Source organism: Doryrhamphus excisus, linkage group LG22 (genome assembly GCF_037039965.1).
Source record: "Doryrhamphus excisus strain RoL-2023G ecotype Guam linkage group LG22, RoL_Dexc_Guam_v1.1, whole genome shotgun sequence".
In the NCBI taxonomy this organism is placed as follows: domain Eukaryota; kingdom Metazoa; phylum Chordata; class Actinopteri; order Syngnathiformes; family Syngnathidae; genus Doryrhamphus; species Doryrhamphus excisus.
This window is the reverse complement of record NC_136378.1, coordinates 968300-987146: the sequence shown is the minus strand read 5'-3', so window position 1 is coordinate 987146 and position 18847 is coordinate 968300. Positions and strand designations below refer to the sequence as shown.

Here is an 18847-nt window from a genome sequence, read left to right as displayed (position 1 = left end):
CACTCCAGTCCTGTGGGTGGCGGTAATGTCCATCACCAAGCGGTTGTCACCTGCAGGACAAACTAAAAAAGAAATGCGGAAGCAAAAAATCACAACATTTCTGGAACTTTAAAATTGACACTTTTATTCGAATGTGCAACAAAACAGTCGTATGGGGTTCTTATTTGGCTCATTTTACAAAGTTTTTTTGTAAATTTGTTCAACAGTTTTACCTCCTAAACATGCTAGCATAAACAAAACAATCCAATGGACGCAGACTAGCAGCAATAATTTAATGGCTTTCTGAGCATTTTCACTTTCAGAACCCTAAGGCACTACTTGGAGACCATTATTCCGAACTTATCACCTCTGAGTCACGATGGGTGAGAGAGGCGGACAGGAGGGGAGGGAGCAGAACAAGAGGAGGGAGGGAGGCGCTGAAGTTGTCCGGCGAAGCGCACCGCCGAGTCCGAAGCCACTCCACGGTGCGTAAAAGCAAAAATGTTGCTGTAATTCCGTTGCAGATATCTGACAGGACGTCTCGCCTGATCGTCATCACGTTGTGGTGATTTTTCATCCCCGAGGAACGTCTCCGAGATCCGATGCATCCATGAATCTCACCGGGAAAACAAGCATCGTTCTCCGGCTGGTGCTGGTGCTCCTCCTCGCAGTGCAAGGTAAGCGCACCGGGATGTTGCTGACAGTGCAAAGACGAGGCAAAAAGTACCTTTTTCACGCCTTGACATCACCTTTAGCAATTGGAGCGGTGAATAGAGTTATTTTTTAATTGTTTTTGACATACTGCCCTCTAAATGTGTTGTTATCAACCCAGTAATCCCGTAATTCACTCATTCTGCACAGGGTAGATGCATTCTTAGAGATAAATAACAACACTTGATGACAGGTATGAGCAAATATAGCCGTTAAACCACAACAAACTCATTTCATTTCAATAAATTCACATGATATGTTTTATTATTGTGGCAACCAAAAGGTTGGACTCACCTCTCATTTGTCGTGTATCACTGTACTCCACGCTGATCTCATTAGATGTTCCTTCCATTGAGTCCATAGAAAAACACCCATGCCTCAGCCCCCTGGAGCTACCGTGATGCTTACTGTATGTACACAACGCAAGATGAGACGCTTGATGTGATGGCGATCTGCATGCAGGGGCGTGTGCATGTGCATACGTAGGTCAGAGGTCATTGTTTGGCACAGGAAAGAAGCCGTTAGTGGTGTTTAACAGCAGTGGTCGGCTTTATTCATGTTTTTAACATCACGTACCCTGAAATGGAATCATGCTCTAGTATAAGGCTGCATCGCAGCATATCATAGCAACATCTGCGTTATTTGGCGTTGGGCTTCATGCTGAAAAAATGTATACTTCAAAGTGTTTGTCCAAAGAAAAAAGGTCCCAAACAAAATCGTTCCTTCTCCTCGTATGAGTGAGGCTTTTCTACGGATACGCCACATTCCAAAAACGTGAACGTTAATTGCTTAATTGGAGCCTCCAAATTATCCATAGGTATGAATGTGAGTGTGAATGGTTGTTTGTCTATATGTGCCCTGGGATTGGCTGGCTGGCCACCAGTCCAGGGTGTACCCCGCCAGCTGGAATAGGCTCCAGCATTCCCCCGCCACCCTACTGAGGATAAAAAAATGGATGGATGAATGACACAAAGCAATAGTTGAACATTCATTCATTCATTCATTCATTCATTTTCTACCGCTTATCCTCACGAGGGTCGCAGGGGATGCTGGAGCCTATCCTAGCTGTCTTCGGGCGAGAGGCGGGGTACACCCTGGACTGGTCGCCACCCAATTACAGAATAGTTGAACATTACAAGACAATATGTTGCCATCTAGTAATTGAATTTCTATTACACTCTGTGCGTATTCTACCGGCCGCTCTGAGACAAAGACTGTATGACTGACAAAAGGGCTCACTCCGTTCATGCCTATGTTCCATAGAAGAAAGGCACCAAGGTGCTGTAACCGATGCAGTGTGTTTGGAGGCGGGAGACGAGGAAACCCGGCATACATGCACATATAATATCCATCCATATCCATCCATTTTCCATGCTTATCCGCATTAGGGTCGCGGGAATGCTGGAGCCTATCACGTGGCAATATTGGAGCATAATTTATAATACATGGGCAAAGTGATCAAGTTCATTTTCATTGATCGCGTGACAGCGAGGAATCTTGTGCCGCCCCCCCCCCAGACAAACATTATCTAATATGTGCACTTTCCAATTTCCAATTTCATCTAGTTTATACTCACTGAAGTGTAAACCGAGGAAGGATCCCTTGGAGGATTTTCTCTCCGCAGGGAGCCCCGCGCCTCGTCAGCCTCTTTGTGGATGACATACTGCATCACAACATCCCCTCATAGCCACCATGTTCATTCGGGTGCCGCTTCAACAACTGTTTTTCTCACCTGCCAGTCAAGCTCGGCAGGGTGTGACGTGGATGCCGCATCTGTTGCCGCTCCTACGAAACACCTGGGCGGCTCCACGCGCTCCCCACGGATCGCTGCTCACGAGATGCAGCCCAGGGATAAGACGGCAGGAATTTATCTCTGCCGTCTTTCGACAAATATTTTTAAACTTTCAAAGCCCCGAGTGCAGGAATAAAAATGACGCAGATGTCACCCCCCACCTCCACCCCCTTGGGAGCTGTGCTAAGTGCATCACATTGTGGCACTTTAGTCATCATGTGCAAGACGTTGAATCACTTTGCCTTTAACCTGACACATGCACGTGGATCCACTTCGCTTTTAACCCACAATGGGGCAAAAGTCCAGGACCAGGACCATAATCAGTGGGATCAGTCTTCTCCCAGACCAGGACATCAGCATCATCAGCTGTTCCTCACTCAGCTTGGCGACTTGGAGAAACAAAAGCACTCTAACCTCTCTTCCTTTCCTCTCCTCAATCCCTCTTTGGCTGCGGTCATTCTGAACCGGGCTGTGTGTGTGTGTGTGTGTGTGTGTGTGTGTGTGTGGAGATAAGAGCCTGGAAAAACACACACAGGAACCCCCAGTGGGGGGTTTTATTGTGCGCTGTGCAAGGTATTGTCTTCTGCCAGCCATGATGGGATGATTTGTCACCACATGGATGGCCTTGGATCCCTTTTCATAGACTAATCCCACCCTTCTCAGTAATATTTGGATTTACAGTATGACTTTCAAAATAAGAGAGTCAGCCTGTGGCTCCCCTGCGGTGCACATCAGCATATTTTGGAGATGAGTGGTGGTGTCTTAAGGTTTAGGATTTAATGATGAAAATCAGCTGAATAGCATAATGTCCTTTCTCACCCCCGCATGGCGTCGTGCTTGATGAAGCAGCCTAGAGGCTTGTCCGGCCAGACCGGTAGTTCTTGGGGCTTGACCCTTGATATCTTTCTGGTGGGGCTGTAATTAGGGTGGAATTTTAAAGCTGATAATAAAGAAGAACAGAATGCAAAATAATGGACCACCACCGGTGGAGAGAAACTCATCACACAAATTTCCATCCGTCCATCCATCCATCCATCTGGCTGTCCGTCCGTCCATCCAACCGTTCATCTATCCAACCGTCCATCCGTCCAACCGTCCGTCCATCCATCCGTTCATCCATCCACCTGTCCATCCGTCCATCCATCCATCTGTCCGTCCATCCATCTGTCCAACCATCCATTCATCCATCCATCCATCCATCTATCCGTCCAACCGTCCGTCCATCCGTCCAACTGTCCAACCGTCCAACTGTCCAACCGTCCATCCGTCCATCTGTCCATCCATCCACCCGTCCGTCCATCCATCCTTTTGTCCATCCATCCGTCCAACCGTCCATCCATCCATCCGTCCGTCCATCCATCCATTTGTCCATCCATCCGTCCAACCGTCCATCCATCCATCCATCCATCCGTCCATCCATCCACCCGTCCGTCCGTCCATCCATCTGTCCGTCCATCCATCTGTCCATCCATTTCTCCATCCATTCATCCCTCTTTCCCAGCTGACTTTGGATGACCCTGGATTGGTCACCAGGATGGAAAAGAAAAGCAATCCACTGCTGGGGCAATAAGTTACGTGCCCCTGGTGGTGATCCGGCTTTGTTTACACTCAGCCTCTGTTGCTGGGATGTGCTTGCAAGGAGATGTCTCCTTGCATCACGCCGTTGCCGAGCGTGTTTGTTCTTGTGCCGGACCTAAACGCTCCTCTGAGTTTGATGCTAGTGAGCAGCCCTCCGGTTTCCCTTTCCCAGAAGTAATAAAGTTCCATTGAAGTCTGACAGGCCATCCAGGGAGCACATGTGCTTCAGGCCCATGCGGCGGCCCTGGGATCCGCTTAGCACGATTGTCGTTTGATTATTGCCACTGAGACTCGCCTCACCACCACCCCCGACCCACGCCGCTTCAACACACACACACACACACATGGTGAATAACAACCGCAGGGAAAAAAGCAGAGGCCTGACTCCACTGCTTGTAGATTGAATTAAAGACATCTTCCCGCTTCCAACACAAACACACACACAGTCAGTGTTGCATTTCAGACTGCTGGGAAGTTGCAGCTCTCTCTGATGGGGCATGGTGAGTTAGACAGACAACGTTTGCGTTCCCTACGTGGTTGTGTTTCTCTGCCAGGCTGATGAAGACCCATTACACAGGCCGTCCTAGCGTCAGGTCACACACACTTGACCAGCGACGATTCGCTAATGTGTGTAATCACCTGCTCCGCTTGGGCCGTGCAGGCTGCTGAGCCAAGAAGACATTAGCAGTGATCACGTCATTAGCTGCAGCTGCCACGCAACACCTTCTCATCCCACCACGGCCAATAATGACTCCATTCTTCAACGCCGACTTTCTTCTCATGGGGATATTCTTGTGCTGCTCACCGTGTTTCTTTGCTATTTGAGAGATGATGCAAAAACGTAATGTGAGGCGGCGGGGCGGGGGCATTGGATTCAAGAGGTCACATGTAGTGCTAGTGAAGCAAACTAGACGCCAACAAGCAGAGCATATGCAGTCAACATTCACACAGGAGCTGCTGTCGGCCACAACTCACCACAGTCACTCTCACTGCTAACACTAGCTGAGGTCACACATGTCACTTCCCAGGCCCCGCCTCTTAAAGACGCAGACGTTGCACTGGAAGCCACGATGATATGATATGTCATATACCGTATATACCCTAGTAGTATAGCTTCATGGAATGGAACATTGGTAAGGTAGTATATATAATACAGCCAAATATTTTTCCCTCCACTGTGCTCCCACCTTCGCTCCCCTCACATTTTACCTGCAAGGCTTCTTGGCTCTCTGTCTGCTCACCTTTCCCAACATAGCTCTCCATGCTCACTGGAGATGAAACATAAAAAGCATCCATCTGGCTTCTTTGTGCCACCATGTGTTGGTGTCTTACCTGAGCTGACCTAACGCATCTTATGATGACTGGAAGTGGTGGAACGGCCAGCTGAATTTTTTTAACATGTAAACTACATTTGAAACATCAATTAAATCACAGTTTGGATGCACCTTCTCAATGTCTAATATTGGTATTTTACTTCATTTAGCCAGTTTAATGCTTCATATCGGCAAATAAAATGAACTTAAATATCTTTTTATGATTTGTTAACTCATTCACTAGCAAAGACGTATTTAGACGTCTTTTACATTTTTTTGCACAAAGAGGTGATGATGCAACTGTGCAATCGGAGAGAACATGTTGTGCATTTTCTGTGCATCTCTTCCATTGAAGTACACCTGCACAGCAACCAGGAAGTGAAAAGGCACGCCGTCTTGTAGCGTTGAAGAGATCTGAAGACATTCACATTTCATTTTGCATTTAAAAAATCTGTCAAAATCATTGAAATGGCCGCCACCGAGAGAGACGGCTTTGGGAAAACGGTTGGGATTGATTGAGTGAATGAATATATTTGTGAGAACCAGGTGATAGAGTGAAGCGGTGAAATCGGAACAGTGATGTGGCGAGGGACGGCCTGTTGGCGATGTGAGTGATTGTCTGCTGTAGCGACTCCAATGGTTATGGTTGTCTGGATCTCAGCCACGTCTTTTTGGACGTTTGCGGCTGTGGACCAGTTTCACTTTCAAAGTAGGACACCTTTTCAAACTGACAAGCGTGTGAGTGTCTCATCACGCTCAATCATGAGAATGATTCGTCTTTTGCACTGTGGGGGGGATTTACACCGCAGATTCTGTTTGAACTTGAGACATCTGGGAACAAATGACACAATAATAAAAGCACTTGCAGGACAAAAAAAGGTGTCCCAAACACACCTTGTCCTCTCGCTATGAGGAATTAACATTCGGAGTGAATCAGACATCAACTCCCACATCCTCTGAGATGAAAGCTAGCGAGCAAGAAGCCAATGGATTTCATGCATCAGTGAAACAAAAATCACACGTTGTTCCCGAAGAGGCCAGGCAAAGGTGATAGGATATGTTTTGCACAAGAAGGAGGAGACCTCGTGCAGCAAAGCATGTGTTGAGATGACGACTAATCATTTCTCGTACCGTATGCTGCTCCGCACGTCACAGGCAAGACATCAAACCCCTGAAAAGCTCTCCCTCACTTCTCTATTCCACACAGGCACTTTCAGCCGTGTATTATCAGAGGGTAATTAGTTCCCTCACAGTGTCCAGCGCTCGCTCCCAGCCTCATCCTGTTAAGCACATGCCTGATCAAAGAGGCTCCCACAGGCCATGGCTGGACGGGTTCCTGGAGCCACCAGATACGGAGGCGCACGCCGGCTCTTTGGCTGACTAATTCTCAATCATTGTAGCTAGATGAGGGCCAGCACCGTGAGACTGCTCCTCTGCTTTTCCTCCGCTAGGAGAACAAAGACCCGTCACACTGTTATCACCCACTCCGCAAAGCCGAGAGCTCACATCTGTTACTGTTTCCATGAAGCCAACTCGTCAATGGCGGGTCTGTCTCGGCTTGACAAATGTTTGAGGAGTAAAGAGTGGGACGTCTTTAGCACACTTGCCGCACATTTGGAACCACTGCCATGACTTATTCTCTAGTATGACCACATCCTCACATTTTTAGTATTATATGATATTTATTACAAACAAATATGATCTAAGTATTTGATAAAATGTTACTAAATGTTACTGTGTACTAAATCGATAAAAATGTATCTATTATTTCATTCAACATAATTTGTATTAGTTTTATATGGAAGAAAACAAGCTAATAATAATTAGCTTAGCTTCTGTAGGCGGACTGAAACAACAGCGCCTCTGGTGGTTGCAGCAAGTGTTGCACTCCTCTTTGTTGTTGGGGACGTATTATGCTCATTTTGGGTCCTTTGTCTTGAGTTGTGGACTCGGCTACACACAGAAGACTTTCTAGATCTTCCATAATCTGTACCTATTCCAGCTGGATTTTCTTGGATTTCCAGAACAATCTGTTTTAATTTATTCCACCCACGGGGCACTCCGCTGTGATTGGTCACACTCAGCTTGTACCTGGGCATGCCCATATAGAGAGCCTTGGAAAAAATGTGCAAATGTCATTATGTGAAACTTTGTCATGGCGACACATGAGAATACATTGTAACATTGTAACTGCATTTATAGCGGAAAACGCTCATAGGCCCCCTTAAAGTCATCAACAAACCAAATCTCCTCCAACGGAACACACCTACGTTTCAGGAAGCACAGGTTGGAGAGGTCAAAGTTGACTATCAACTTTTTTTTATCTACTGCTTAAGTACTTTGAAGAAGAGAGGGAAATCTAAGTATAAAAAATAGCTTAACTTATTGTTCCACAGTGAACACAAGGTCCAATTAATTGGCTGATTTTAATTACCCTGCTTCCCCCTCGCCCAATTTAGAGGCTTACACGAGGTTACGGGATCGCAGCGAGTGTGGACACACTTTGGAAAGCAGGTACCAGCAGCTGAAATTGCTCAGCGTCTCGAGAGGGAGACTGTTTCATTACGCTGGAAGACTCGGATTACCTCCGCAGTGACCTGAGGAAAGTTCTGGAAAAGCCACTTTAATGGAGCAACTGTGCAGAACTATTACAAAGCTGCCTGTTGGTCATACTTTGTTTTGCAACTGGAGAAAATATTAGTGGATATTAATGAGTGCAAACAAATATAGAAATTATTATTTCTATATTATTATTTCAATGATTTGGCTCACATGTGATGATGGAATATTCTAAAAGTGGAGTTAAAAAAAGGCGTATCTGTTGGTGAGACGTACCTGTACATTCAATGTGCTAGCCTGGCCTCACAGATAGTACTAACAAAGAGGCCGTATGACTGACAGGAGGGCTCACCCCGTTCAAGGCTTTGTTTCACGGAAAAAAAGGCACCCAAGGGCTGAAAAGTACCCGAGTGGGTCTTCTTCTTCTTCTTTCTGCCAGTTTGGAGGCGAGAGGAGAGGAAAGCAGTAACGCAACAGACAATCCATTTATTGACTTGACTGTTATTTATCATGTGATTCATTCATTTCCTGAACAACAGGAATCATCCTACCAGAGCACTACTCATAAAATGTGTGAAATATGAAGTATTAAGTATGACTGGCAGGCTCAGGGAACGAGGGTTAGCGCGTATCGAGCGGAGAGAAAGTTAAACATGTGTTTTCTCTGCTTTGCTTCCCTCTCAGACTTTAATCTCTTTTGCTACGCTTTAGATCGAGGTGGCCCTCTGTCAGTAAGGTAACCTTTCAAATAAATCAATTCCGTTATTTCCCTCGGCAGGTCACACAATATGCGACAACAGCAGCGAAGCCGTAGCAGCCTTTAATGCAGGATGTCGACATACCGTCACCATGCACGTTGTCTCTGGTGACAGTAAAAGCCAAGACTCATTATGACTTAGGACCCTATATAGTACGTATGGAGCCTCTATCGCAGGGGTCTCAAACATGCGGCCCGCGCAAGTTTGATATGGATGCTGTATGGTATCATGTACCCAGAAAAAATTATTACGTTTGATTCATGTTCATGTTAAAGGTTAAATAACTGTTAATAGTTATCCTCCCTATCCGTGTGGAAGTGGTAAGTTTTTGGCTAGTTTGCGAGTTAGCATGTGTCTCAAACCCTGCAGTTGTTGTTGTAGAAAAATAAAAAGTAAGATATTTGAGAACAGTGGAATGTTTTATCAGAGCTTTTCTTGTAGAAAATCGGAACCAAAGCAAAGTTTATTCATTTTTTTTTTTTTTTTTGGAAAACCTGATGCGGCCCAGTCTCACCCAGACCCTAGCTCCAGTGGCCCCCAAGTAAATTGAGTTTGAGACCCCTGTTCTATCAGGTCCAGGTGGTATTAAAAGCTACAGCCAGCTTCATGTGCATTTATTGTTTATGAATAGCTAACTATTGCATCCTGGCTACAGAGGCACATATTGAAATGCAGTAAAAGAATCAATGATGGACGATATGCTTTATGATAAATGCTTTATGGATTTATTGTCAAAGAAAAAGAAGAGTACTGCATTGGGGTTGCGGTCCAGTTTATTTGAAGCACGTTCACCTACCAAGTACAGTACACTATATCCATCTATCCATCCATGCATTTTCTATGCCGCTTATCCTACACTACAGCCAGTAAAGGTTAATGCAGCACAGGAAGTTGATGGCTTGGGATGGAGCTGAATGCTGTCTCCATCCTTTCTCAGCTTAAAAGCTTTGGGGGAAGCGCCCACCATTAGGTCATGTGCTGTGATAATTGGCTTCCTGTACTTTTGTTTAACATCGATTCATCAATGGAACCTCAAGTCTGGTCTATGATGTCGAAAGGGATGAGGATGTAACGTACTTTGTAGCGTGGGTTGTGTGTACATGTGGTGGCTTGAGAGCTTTGTTAGGACTCTGCTGCAGCGTGCTGGTGGTGTGACTGCTCACTGTCCCAAGTGAGGCTACATTTTCTGCTCGGACAGGCGTGATGGGGGGTCTCTGTGCCATCCCACGCAGCAGTGTTACTCCTGGCTCTTTTCCACAATGTGACCTTCCATGCGGTCTTGCAGAGTGCATATACTTCAGACGCATATTCACATTTCAGTGACGGCACTCTGACCGAAGAGGCTTTTTCAGCTTACCAACAGGACATATTTTGTTATACTTATGGAATTATGAGCAGATTACTGCAGGGTGGGCTTCAGGGGTATTTGCTACCCATCACTGGAATGATGTTCTAAGATGCCATCGTCCTTTCTACGTAACCCAATCATTTGGAACTGTGTCATGCAAACATGTCAACACTGCATGTTTGATTGACAAGTCAGCCTTTCATAATGATATTTGCACTAAGCAGCGTCCTTTTTATCATTAAGATCTTTATTTTCAAAGTGACTGTGGAAAAATGTGATTTGTGCAAACTCATCGACCTTCATCCATCCATCCATCCATCCATCCATCCATACGGGGAATATTGTACCCTCCATCTTGTCCTTTTGGTCCCTACCCAAAGCTCATGACCAGAGGTTGAAGCTAAGACCGTAGATTGACCAGAGAACGGAGAGCTTTGCCTTTTAGCTCAGCTCCATCTTCACATCAGTGGTCTCCATCTCACGTTCCATCCTTCCCTCACTCGTGACCCATAATACTTAAACTCCTCCACTTGGTGCAGGATCTGAGGTCCTGAAGATGGCAGCCCTTTTTCGGGTGAGAACCAAGCACTCAGACTTGGAGGTTGCTGATTCTGATCCCGGCCGATCCCTTGACCACACAGCGTTGATCTTGTTGACATTCCCAAAGTGCTCATCCTTCTTCCCTTTTGGATTTCTTTCCTTAGGCTGTTTTGCATCCAAAGCTGAGGACCGATTATTCCGCAGGTTATTCCGAAGGTACAACCAGTTCATCCGACCAGTGGAGAATGTGTCTGATCCGGTCACGGTGGAATTTGAGGTGTCCATATCTCAACTGGTCAAAGTGGTAAGAGAACCTAACTGTTTTTAAACAAAGAGCTATCTTTTCTGTGTCGGCATAAAAAAATTAATTTCTTGGTCTGTTCCTGCAGGATGAAGTGAATCAAATTATGGAAACGAATCTGTGGCTAAGACATGTAAGTCCCATTCACGTGTCACCATCCATTCTTTTATTCTTTCCATGGTAGCAGTTTTCTTTCTGTTCTTCAGGTGTGGAACGACTACAAGCTGCGATGGGCTCCTGTGGAGTACGATGGAATCGAGTTCATCCGAGTTCCATCCAATAAGATTTGGAGGCCTGACATCGTTTTGTACAACAAGTAAGTGTAAGAGTCGTCAAGTTGGATCGATCAATCCATCTAACGTGTTGCTAGCACAATATCCCGCCCCCTTCCTGCTCAGGAACAGTACATGTTTATCCATAAAGGTTTTGGTACATGGTGCATGTGATGAGTTCAATGGCAGCACCTGAATGAGAGGCCAATATTCAAGCTAGTTCAGTTGCTCTGATTCGACTCCTCTGGGGTCTCAAGTGTAATTCCAAATATGCGATCAACACAACGTATGGGGGGGGGCAAGACTGGCGAGCCCCTGAAAATGAGAATGACTGATGTACTTTACTCCCTCAACTGAAATCATCATGCTAATCCAATTTGGTATCTTCAGTCAAATTTAGCATTTAGCATTTCACATGCTAAGTCACCTCGCTAGTCCAAGTAATATTTCATATTTATTCCGTAGGCTCTTCCAAATAACTTGCTTTTCCTTTCGTATGATAATGATGAAGAAGTCCTGGTTGTCTTATTTAGCTTGCGGTGTGCTGACCTTTCCGGTTTCACATGGAACTGACATTTGGGTGCGCTGGGAAATGCTCTCTCGTAGTGCTGTGGGGGATTTTCTGGTGGAGGACAAGACCAAGGCGCTGCTGAAATTTGATGGCACCATAACTTGGGTTCCTCCGGCTATTTTTAAATCCTCCTGCCCCATGGACATCACCTACTTCCCTTTTGACTATCAGAACTGCTCCATGAAGTTTGGCTCGTGGACCTACGACAAGGCCAAGATCGACCTGGTGCTCATCGGCTCAAAGGTAGGGAAGCCAAAGGTTTAGTTTTAGATCCATATCGCTTTTCTTGCTTAATTTGGAAAAAAACATCTCCAAGGTGAACCTGAAAGACTTCTGGGAAAGCGGCGAGTGGGAGATCATCGACGCGCCCGGTTACAAGCACGACATCAAGTACAACTGCTGCGAGGAGATCTACCCGGACATCACCTACTCCTTCTACATCCGCCGCCTGCCGCTCTTCTACACCATCAACCTCATCATCCCCTGCCTCCTCATCTCCTTCCTCACCGTGCTGGTCTTCTACCTGCCCTCCGACTGCGGCGAGAAGGTCACCCTGTGCATCTCCGTCCTGCTGTCCCTCACCGTGTTCCTGCTGGTCATCACCGAGACCATCCCCTCCACGTCCCTGGTCATCCCGCTGATTGGCGAGTACCTCCTCTTCACCATGATCTTCGTCACGCTCAGCATCGTCATCACCGTGTTTGTGCTGAACGTGCACTACCGCACTCCCATGACTCACACCATGCCCGAGTGGGTTCGCTCCGTGTTCCTGGGGGTGCTGCCCAAAGTGATGCTGATGAGGCGGCCCCTCGACCAGGGTGGTCCGTCCCCCGCCAGCATCACCGTCGGGACCGGAGGCGGCGGAGGGAACAAAAAGAGGAAGAACAGCGTGGGAAGCGGATCAGGAAGTGTGAGTGTCGGAGGGATCACAGGAGGCGTGGCGTGCCCGCCGCTGGATGGTGGCGCCGGAGGAGGGGCCTCCTCAGCGGGCGGCTCCATGAACTGCATCGAGTACGGCGACGTGAACCGTGACATGAAGCGGGATTTGGGCCGAAGGTGCCCCTACAGAGGCAAGGAGGTTCCGACGCCTGTCCCTCCCACGATGGCGCCCCCTTCATCTCAGGGCGCCCAGCAAAGGCCCCCCGAGTCGGAGCTGCCCAAACTCCCGAGGGCTCTGAACGCACCCTCTCCGGTGAACGCCGTTGTGGCGTTCTCTGTGGTTTCACCTGAGATCAAGCAGGCCATCGAGAGTGTCAAGTACATCGCCGAGAACATGAGGACGCGCAACAAAGCCAAAGAGGTAAGACCACATAGATTGGACCCCCCTATTTCAACCTGTTGCCGTAGAAACCGGGAGAGCAAAGGCTTATTAACCGCAGAGTCACTTTGAGAGTAACATTGTCCTACTGAGTGAAGCATAAAAGGAAGGTAATGGTTAAAATAAACATCCCTTGTTTATTTCAGTTAATTGGTGATCAACTCCACAGCGCTACTTCCTGTCCACCACTCGCTCTGCTCCCCTGGAGAACATATTTATAGCAACAAACTATCATATTTATGTCTTATTGGATCTTATTATGTCTACTGTATTGGGTAATAAGAGTGTAAAGGTGACTATAGGGGTGCTACTTTATGTCTAGAGGGCTCTAATAATGTTTTGGTAGGTCGTAAGCAGGTTTTCTTGCTCAAACTATCAACATATTCCATTTATAAATAAGGAATCCTATTTCACGGAACGCCACTGTGGAGTCTGGAACCAATTAACATGATAAAAGAGGTATTACTGTACTATGTATATTTACGGAATATTTGCTCGTGTTTTATTTTCATTGCATGTATTTGATGTCTGAATTCAGAATGAAAATACTGCACATACTCGGAATAATTGACTTTTAATCTTCCTCTTGTGTTAGCTTTCTGGTATCATCTCTTATGTTAACGGGTGGGTTTTGACCCGTGTATTAAATCAGTTATAAAATACACTAAAAATAATAAGTTACCATCAAATTTGCTTCATCTATGGTGTTTGGGTCAATTTTGACCCATATATATTCATGTCAAGAAAAAGTAGAAAAAGTTATTGAACAAAATGAGAATCCCCTGAAGCTTACATGATTGTACACTTATGATTTCAGTTTTGGCTCAAAATATTGCTTTATAGTCATATTATTATATATACAGTGGTCATAATTTCAACTAGACCATTTTAAAATGTAGTAAAAAATAATTTTTTTGGTTTATTTTGTTGAAATAGAGTTTCCTGATGAAGTCAAAAAGCCTTGATGCAATAAATATTTGATATGTGATTCTTTTTATGCATTAAAATGTAAAACCCTAACACAAGAGGAGGGTTAAGAAACGAGGTGACCCCTGAAAGCACCATCTTACAGGACACAAACACATTTATCCTGACACGGAATTCTAATGTACCCCCTCAGCATCAGAGAACCAGTATGCTCCAGCACACCAGTAAAGCCCCAGTGTGGTGGGTGTGTGGACGGGGCTATAAAAGGACACTAAAGCTTCTTGCACAGCGGGCTTCCCTTCACAGTCTGGATGCTCCAGATATGTTTGTTTGTTTGTTGCCATCTTGTCTTAGCAAGGCTGCCATGCATGCACAATAGCCAGGCGGCCATAACAATAGCAGGATGACGGCTGCAGCTGTGATCCGATTGCACACACCTGACCGATCAAAGATTAACACCCCCCCCCCCCCCCCACACACACACACACACCTTGACCTTATATAGCCACAGAGCTGCAGTGTTGGCTCTATTAAGTACGCTACCATGCTTAGCTGCCAGTACAGCTTGACATTTATCTTCACCCAAGGTTCCAGCCTGCAGCTCATGTCTCTCTCCGTGCCTTGCAGGTGGAAGACGATTGGAAGTACGTGGCCATGGTCATAGACAGGATCTTCCTGTGGGTCTTTGTGACGGTTTGTGTGCTGGGAACGCTGGGACTCTTCCTTCAGCCGCTCATCAGCTTTTTTAAATGAAAGACACGCTTTGTCCTTCTCTTTTTCTTCTTCTCTCCTCGTGTCCCCGTTGAACTGCTGTGGGGAAATCATCGCCCCCGCAGCCTTTCACGTCACCGACTGGACCGACGCCGTTTGTCCTCCTTCTGCTTGTTCCTCACTCGGCTCTCCTGCTGTCAGCCGTGTGTTTCTGCACTTGACTTCCCACATAAATGTTTAGGAACCTTCACTCGTGGTGTCTGTCCTCTTGGTTTCTCTCGGCCGTCGTTATCATACGCTAGATTAACGATCACAGCGGTAATCCCACTGTGTTATCTCCATGCTACTGTTTCTTACAGATCTTCTTGAAAACCTGGAGGAGCACAAACTGAACATATAGTAACCCGAGATGTCATCAGTAAGTATTACTGTAGTACTTAACCTGCGTCTTTTGTCAGCGCACTGACTCCATGTGACCAAGGATAACTAAGGTCAAAGGTCAGTTTTTAACATTCAGGGATGAAATCAAGCACAGTGACGATTGTCATTTTGTTGTTCAACAAGCCACGTAAAGAAACAATCAAATCAAATGTTTGAGCTCCGAAGTCACAAAGCACATTTCCAACTCCGATGTAGATCCCCCTTAGAACCTCAGCTGTGTCCTCTTGTCAATCACTAACCTCATTATGGACCTCATTATGTCTTACTAGTTAGCAAAGAGTTCTGATTCTGATGTTGATACCTAAATCACATAAAAGTTTTTTCACATGATTGTTTCCACAAATGTATCCTTGTACAAATCCTTGGTCAATACGGGTGGTATAACACAGTCGTCCCTCCTTTATCGTGGTTAATTGGTTCCAGACCTGACTGCGAGTAAGAAATTGAATATTTTCATAGATCATAGACTTTGTAAATATGGTTTTTACCATTATATAGCCCTGTAGAGATGAAATAAGACCCATTAAGTCACATAGCAAGCAAGCCTTGAATTTAATTTACTTAAGAATTTACCACTTCCACACGGGATGGGAGGAGAACATTTTTCCAATCATGCCCTGGTTGATTTCATGATCGCATGCAGTGTTAAGGTAATGTCACGTAAGCTAATGTGTTGTGTCATTATCGTCTACCACCAAACGGCCATCATTCGTTCGTTAATTGCTGCTAAAACTTGATATAGCGAGGGAGCGATAATTGAACCGTGATATGGAGGGACGACTGCATGGCTTTTTCTTTTCTTGAGAAAGAAATCACATTGGGTAGAATTCTAATCACAGTGGAATCCCTCCATGTATACGAAGCACTTTGCAATACACTACGGAATTAAACTTGAAAACCAACAATGATGTGTGTCGGTGTGTCGGGAGTCCGGATCCAAACGATGCACGCATGACGTTGTTTAAAGACAGAGAGTCATGACATGATGACGTGTAGCGAAGCCTGCCTTTTCTTATTTGACAAAGCTCTTCTTAATGAAAACGTGATGTCAGGATGTGATGGCGGTGTTTGTTTTCGTGGACTCCATCTCGTGTTTGGTCTCATCTCATGAGTTGAATGCCACATGTTACATGATTAAAAAGTCGATATTGCAAAATCGGGGCCCTTTGAAGGCAACACAGCTGCACAAGTCGCTGCTGTTTTTTTTCCAAAGTCAACTGTCCCCCAATGGCGGACAAAGCAAAGCACAGCACTTTTCTCTATTTCTTCTTCCTCCCTCCATCTATCAGAGGTCACAGCTCAGCCCGAATGCGCCTGTCAGCACCGAGGAGGTTCTGCTGGCTGCTTACATTAGACACAAATTTCCCCTCAAGTCCGATTGCAGCCTGGCTGTAAATGGGCCCCCCCTGTGGCTCTCTGCAACTCCACCAGTCACACTTAATCCCCACATTGCGTGCGGCACGTGTGTGTGTGAGAGAGATCTGGGAGGGCAGAAGGAAGACCGCACATGTCACCTAGCCAAGTGGGAAAGTGTGAGATTCCCCCTCTGTGCGTTTGTGTTGACGCGAGGCTGCAGGACGTTTGTGGTGTGTTTGTGGATTAGGCGGCGAGGATGTAGTCAAGTTATAAATACAGACGAGATGAAGCGGGATCCCATCAGTCAAGCTGCCACAGTATCAAGACACGCGTTTATATTTGGACGCCATTTGGGCCACAGTTTGAGAGGAAGGTGCAGACCTCAAGGTCAAACATACAAATCTGGATCAGCACCGGTTCATCATCGACTAGGAATAAAGAATAAATTTAAAAACATCATCCCAAGTGGTGTCTTCCAAGTAACGTATATCTTGGGGGGGGGGGTCCTTCCCAAAGCTGCTCCGACCGCGTTAATGGGAATTTGTAAGTGGGGAAATGTGTGATATTTTCAAAGCTGGAGCGACTGGACTTCTTTTGCTCAGTGGCAGTCGGAGCAAAGCTGAGCATGGCAAAGCTCCGGGTGCTAAATTGAGGGATGATGTTTTATTAAAGCAGCCGTACGGATGAATATTTTACACGCTTCTCCGGCTCCTAGATAGCGACGCGCCATGATGCCACCATACTTTTTATCGGGATGTTTTTAAGCCTGTGATGAAAGACCAGTTACCATGTCTCCTTTCTTCTTGCTGAGGGCCGCTCGACGCAAACGACGAGGCGACCATGATGGAGAAGTCGGTGCGGGTGCTGCTGGGTGAGACTGGGGTGACGCAGCCGAATTCGGGTCTCTTGCGCCGCTGTGGGCAGAACGCTACGTGCCAGAGGCCGCTGGACCGTGGATAAGTGGAGGAGACTTCTTTAAATAATTCATTTCACGCACACACGTATAAAAGCACATGCACTTGTGCAGAAAGACCAGATGAATATTTATAGTTAAATTCAAGAACATTGTCCACCAAATGAAGGAGTATTGTGGTGTAACGACACCGACGCTTCTGGCAACTTTTAGGTTTTAAACTAAAAACGTCAGACTGATTCTGCCGTATCATCCGTGCCAACGTCTGCATGCCCTTATTAGCAGGACATGATACGGTCCCTTGCGTCAATCCAACTGAAACATCCATAGTGGCTCTCGTGAAGAATAATATGAGCGCCAAATGTCGGTCAACACTGGTTTGACTCCAGGTCTGAACCGGATCTGCACCAGCACCAAAGTTGGCTGCCGTGAGAAATGCTCTAGGCCAGGGGTCTCCAACAACCGGGCTGGAGACCGGTACCGGTCCGTGGCGCATTTGCTACCGGGCCGCACAAAAATAATAACTAATTTATTAACGAATCACTGTCTCCCATCACACCTAGATGGGACCATCTCGTCTTAACGAAACTAGCTCAGGCCTCCCACTGATTCAGCGGGTGGGTTATATTTTCCCTGGACTTAACATTTGCTTTCAGTCCCGTCGTTTTATTTTATATTTGCGGTATTTTTCTGCCGGTCCGTGAAAAAAAGACCCAAATCACACCGGTCCATGGTGCAAAAAAGGTTGGGTCCCCCTCCTATAGGCGATAGCGGTGCAGGTTACGTTAGGTTGGATGTTGGACGACTGCAGCGTTACAGTGTATATGTAAAAAGTGTATATCGTTGGACAGTACTGCAGACAAATACTGTACTAGTACACCTCATTAGCATTCAAGCCCTTTTAAACGATGTAAATGCCAGCATTAAGTCAAGATATGGACCAACAGACTCTAAAAAGCACGTCTTAAAATGTTAAAAAGTCGTGTAAAACAGGACAATTAAAGCCGATGCATTCCCGTCTGCTACGCTTTAACAGGAAGTCCACATGTAACTGAAGACGCAATGTCATATTGTCAGCCAGAAGTCCTCCTGATGCTGTCACTGCAGCTCTGAGCGCACGTGACGTGTTGCATATGCGACGTGACAGAAGGCGCCTCATTATCTTCATGGGTCCAGAGGCGGTGGATGGTTACACAACACTTCCCTTTGACTCATCGAGCGCCTGTGATCGTGTCATGGACACTGACACGATTATACGCAGCGTCACTGATACGTATCACCGTACGTCGCTCTGCAGACCAGCTTGCCGTGTCATTCCCTTAGCTTCGATGTCAGTGCTTGGACACCCTGGTCCAGGTGGGTCATAAGTCTTCCTGCCAAATTGAACCATGTCATGTGACACCATTGCAGTCATCATATAGTAACACACTTAGAGCACGTTGTGGCTGTGCTGGGGCTT

At 46.2% G+C, this 18847-nt stretch overlaps 1 protein-coding gene across 1 annotated transcript; it reads left to right on the top strand.

Annotated features, from left to right (window-relative positions):
* Positions 1-412: 412 nt before the first annotated feature.
* LOC131110524 (neuronal acetylcholine receptor subunit alpha-3-like) lies at positions 413-16043 on the top strand. Its single transcript, XM_058063727.2, has 7 exons — positions 413-656; positions 10743-10882; positions 10968-11012; positions 11086-11195; positions 11758-11965; positions 12039-13022; positions 14595-16043. The coding sequence occupies exons 1-7, from the start codon at positions 590-592 to the stop codon at positions 14718-14720; spliced, it is 1680 nt and encodes a 559-aa protein (XP_057919710.1). The 5' UTR covers positions 413-589; the 3' UTR covers positions 14721-16043.
* Positions 16044-18847: the final 2804 nt, after the last annotated feature.

Bases quoted from the DNA above. Each gene is read 5' to 3' on its own strand.
- LOC131110524 (XM_058063727.2), top strand. From the start codon at position 590: ATGAATCTCACCGGGAAAACAAGCATCGTTCTCCGGCTGGTGCTGGTG. The intron at 11,196-11,757 runs GTAAGTGTAAGA...GCTCTCTCGTAG, and splicing joins GACATCGTTTTGTACAACAA to TGCTGTGGGGGATTTTCTGG. The intron at 13,023-14,594 runs GTAAGACCACAT...CGTGCCTTGCAG, and splicing joins CGCGCAACAAAGCCAAAGAG to GTGGAAGACGATTGGAAGTA.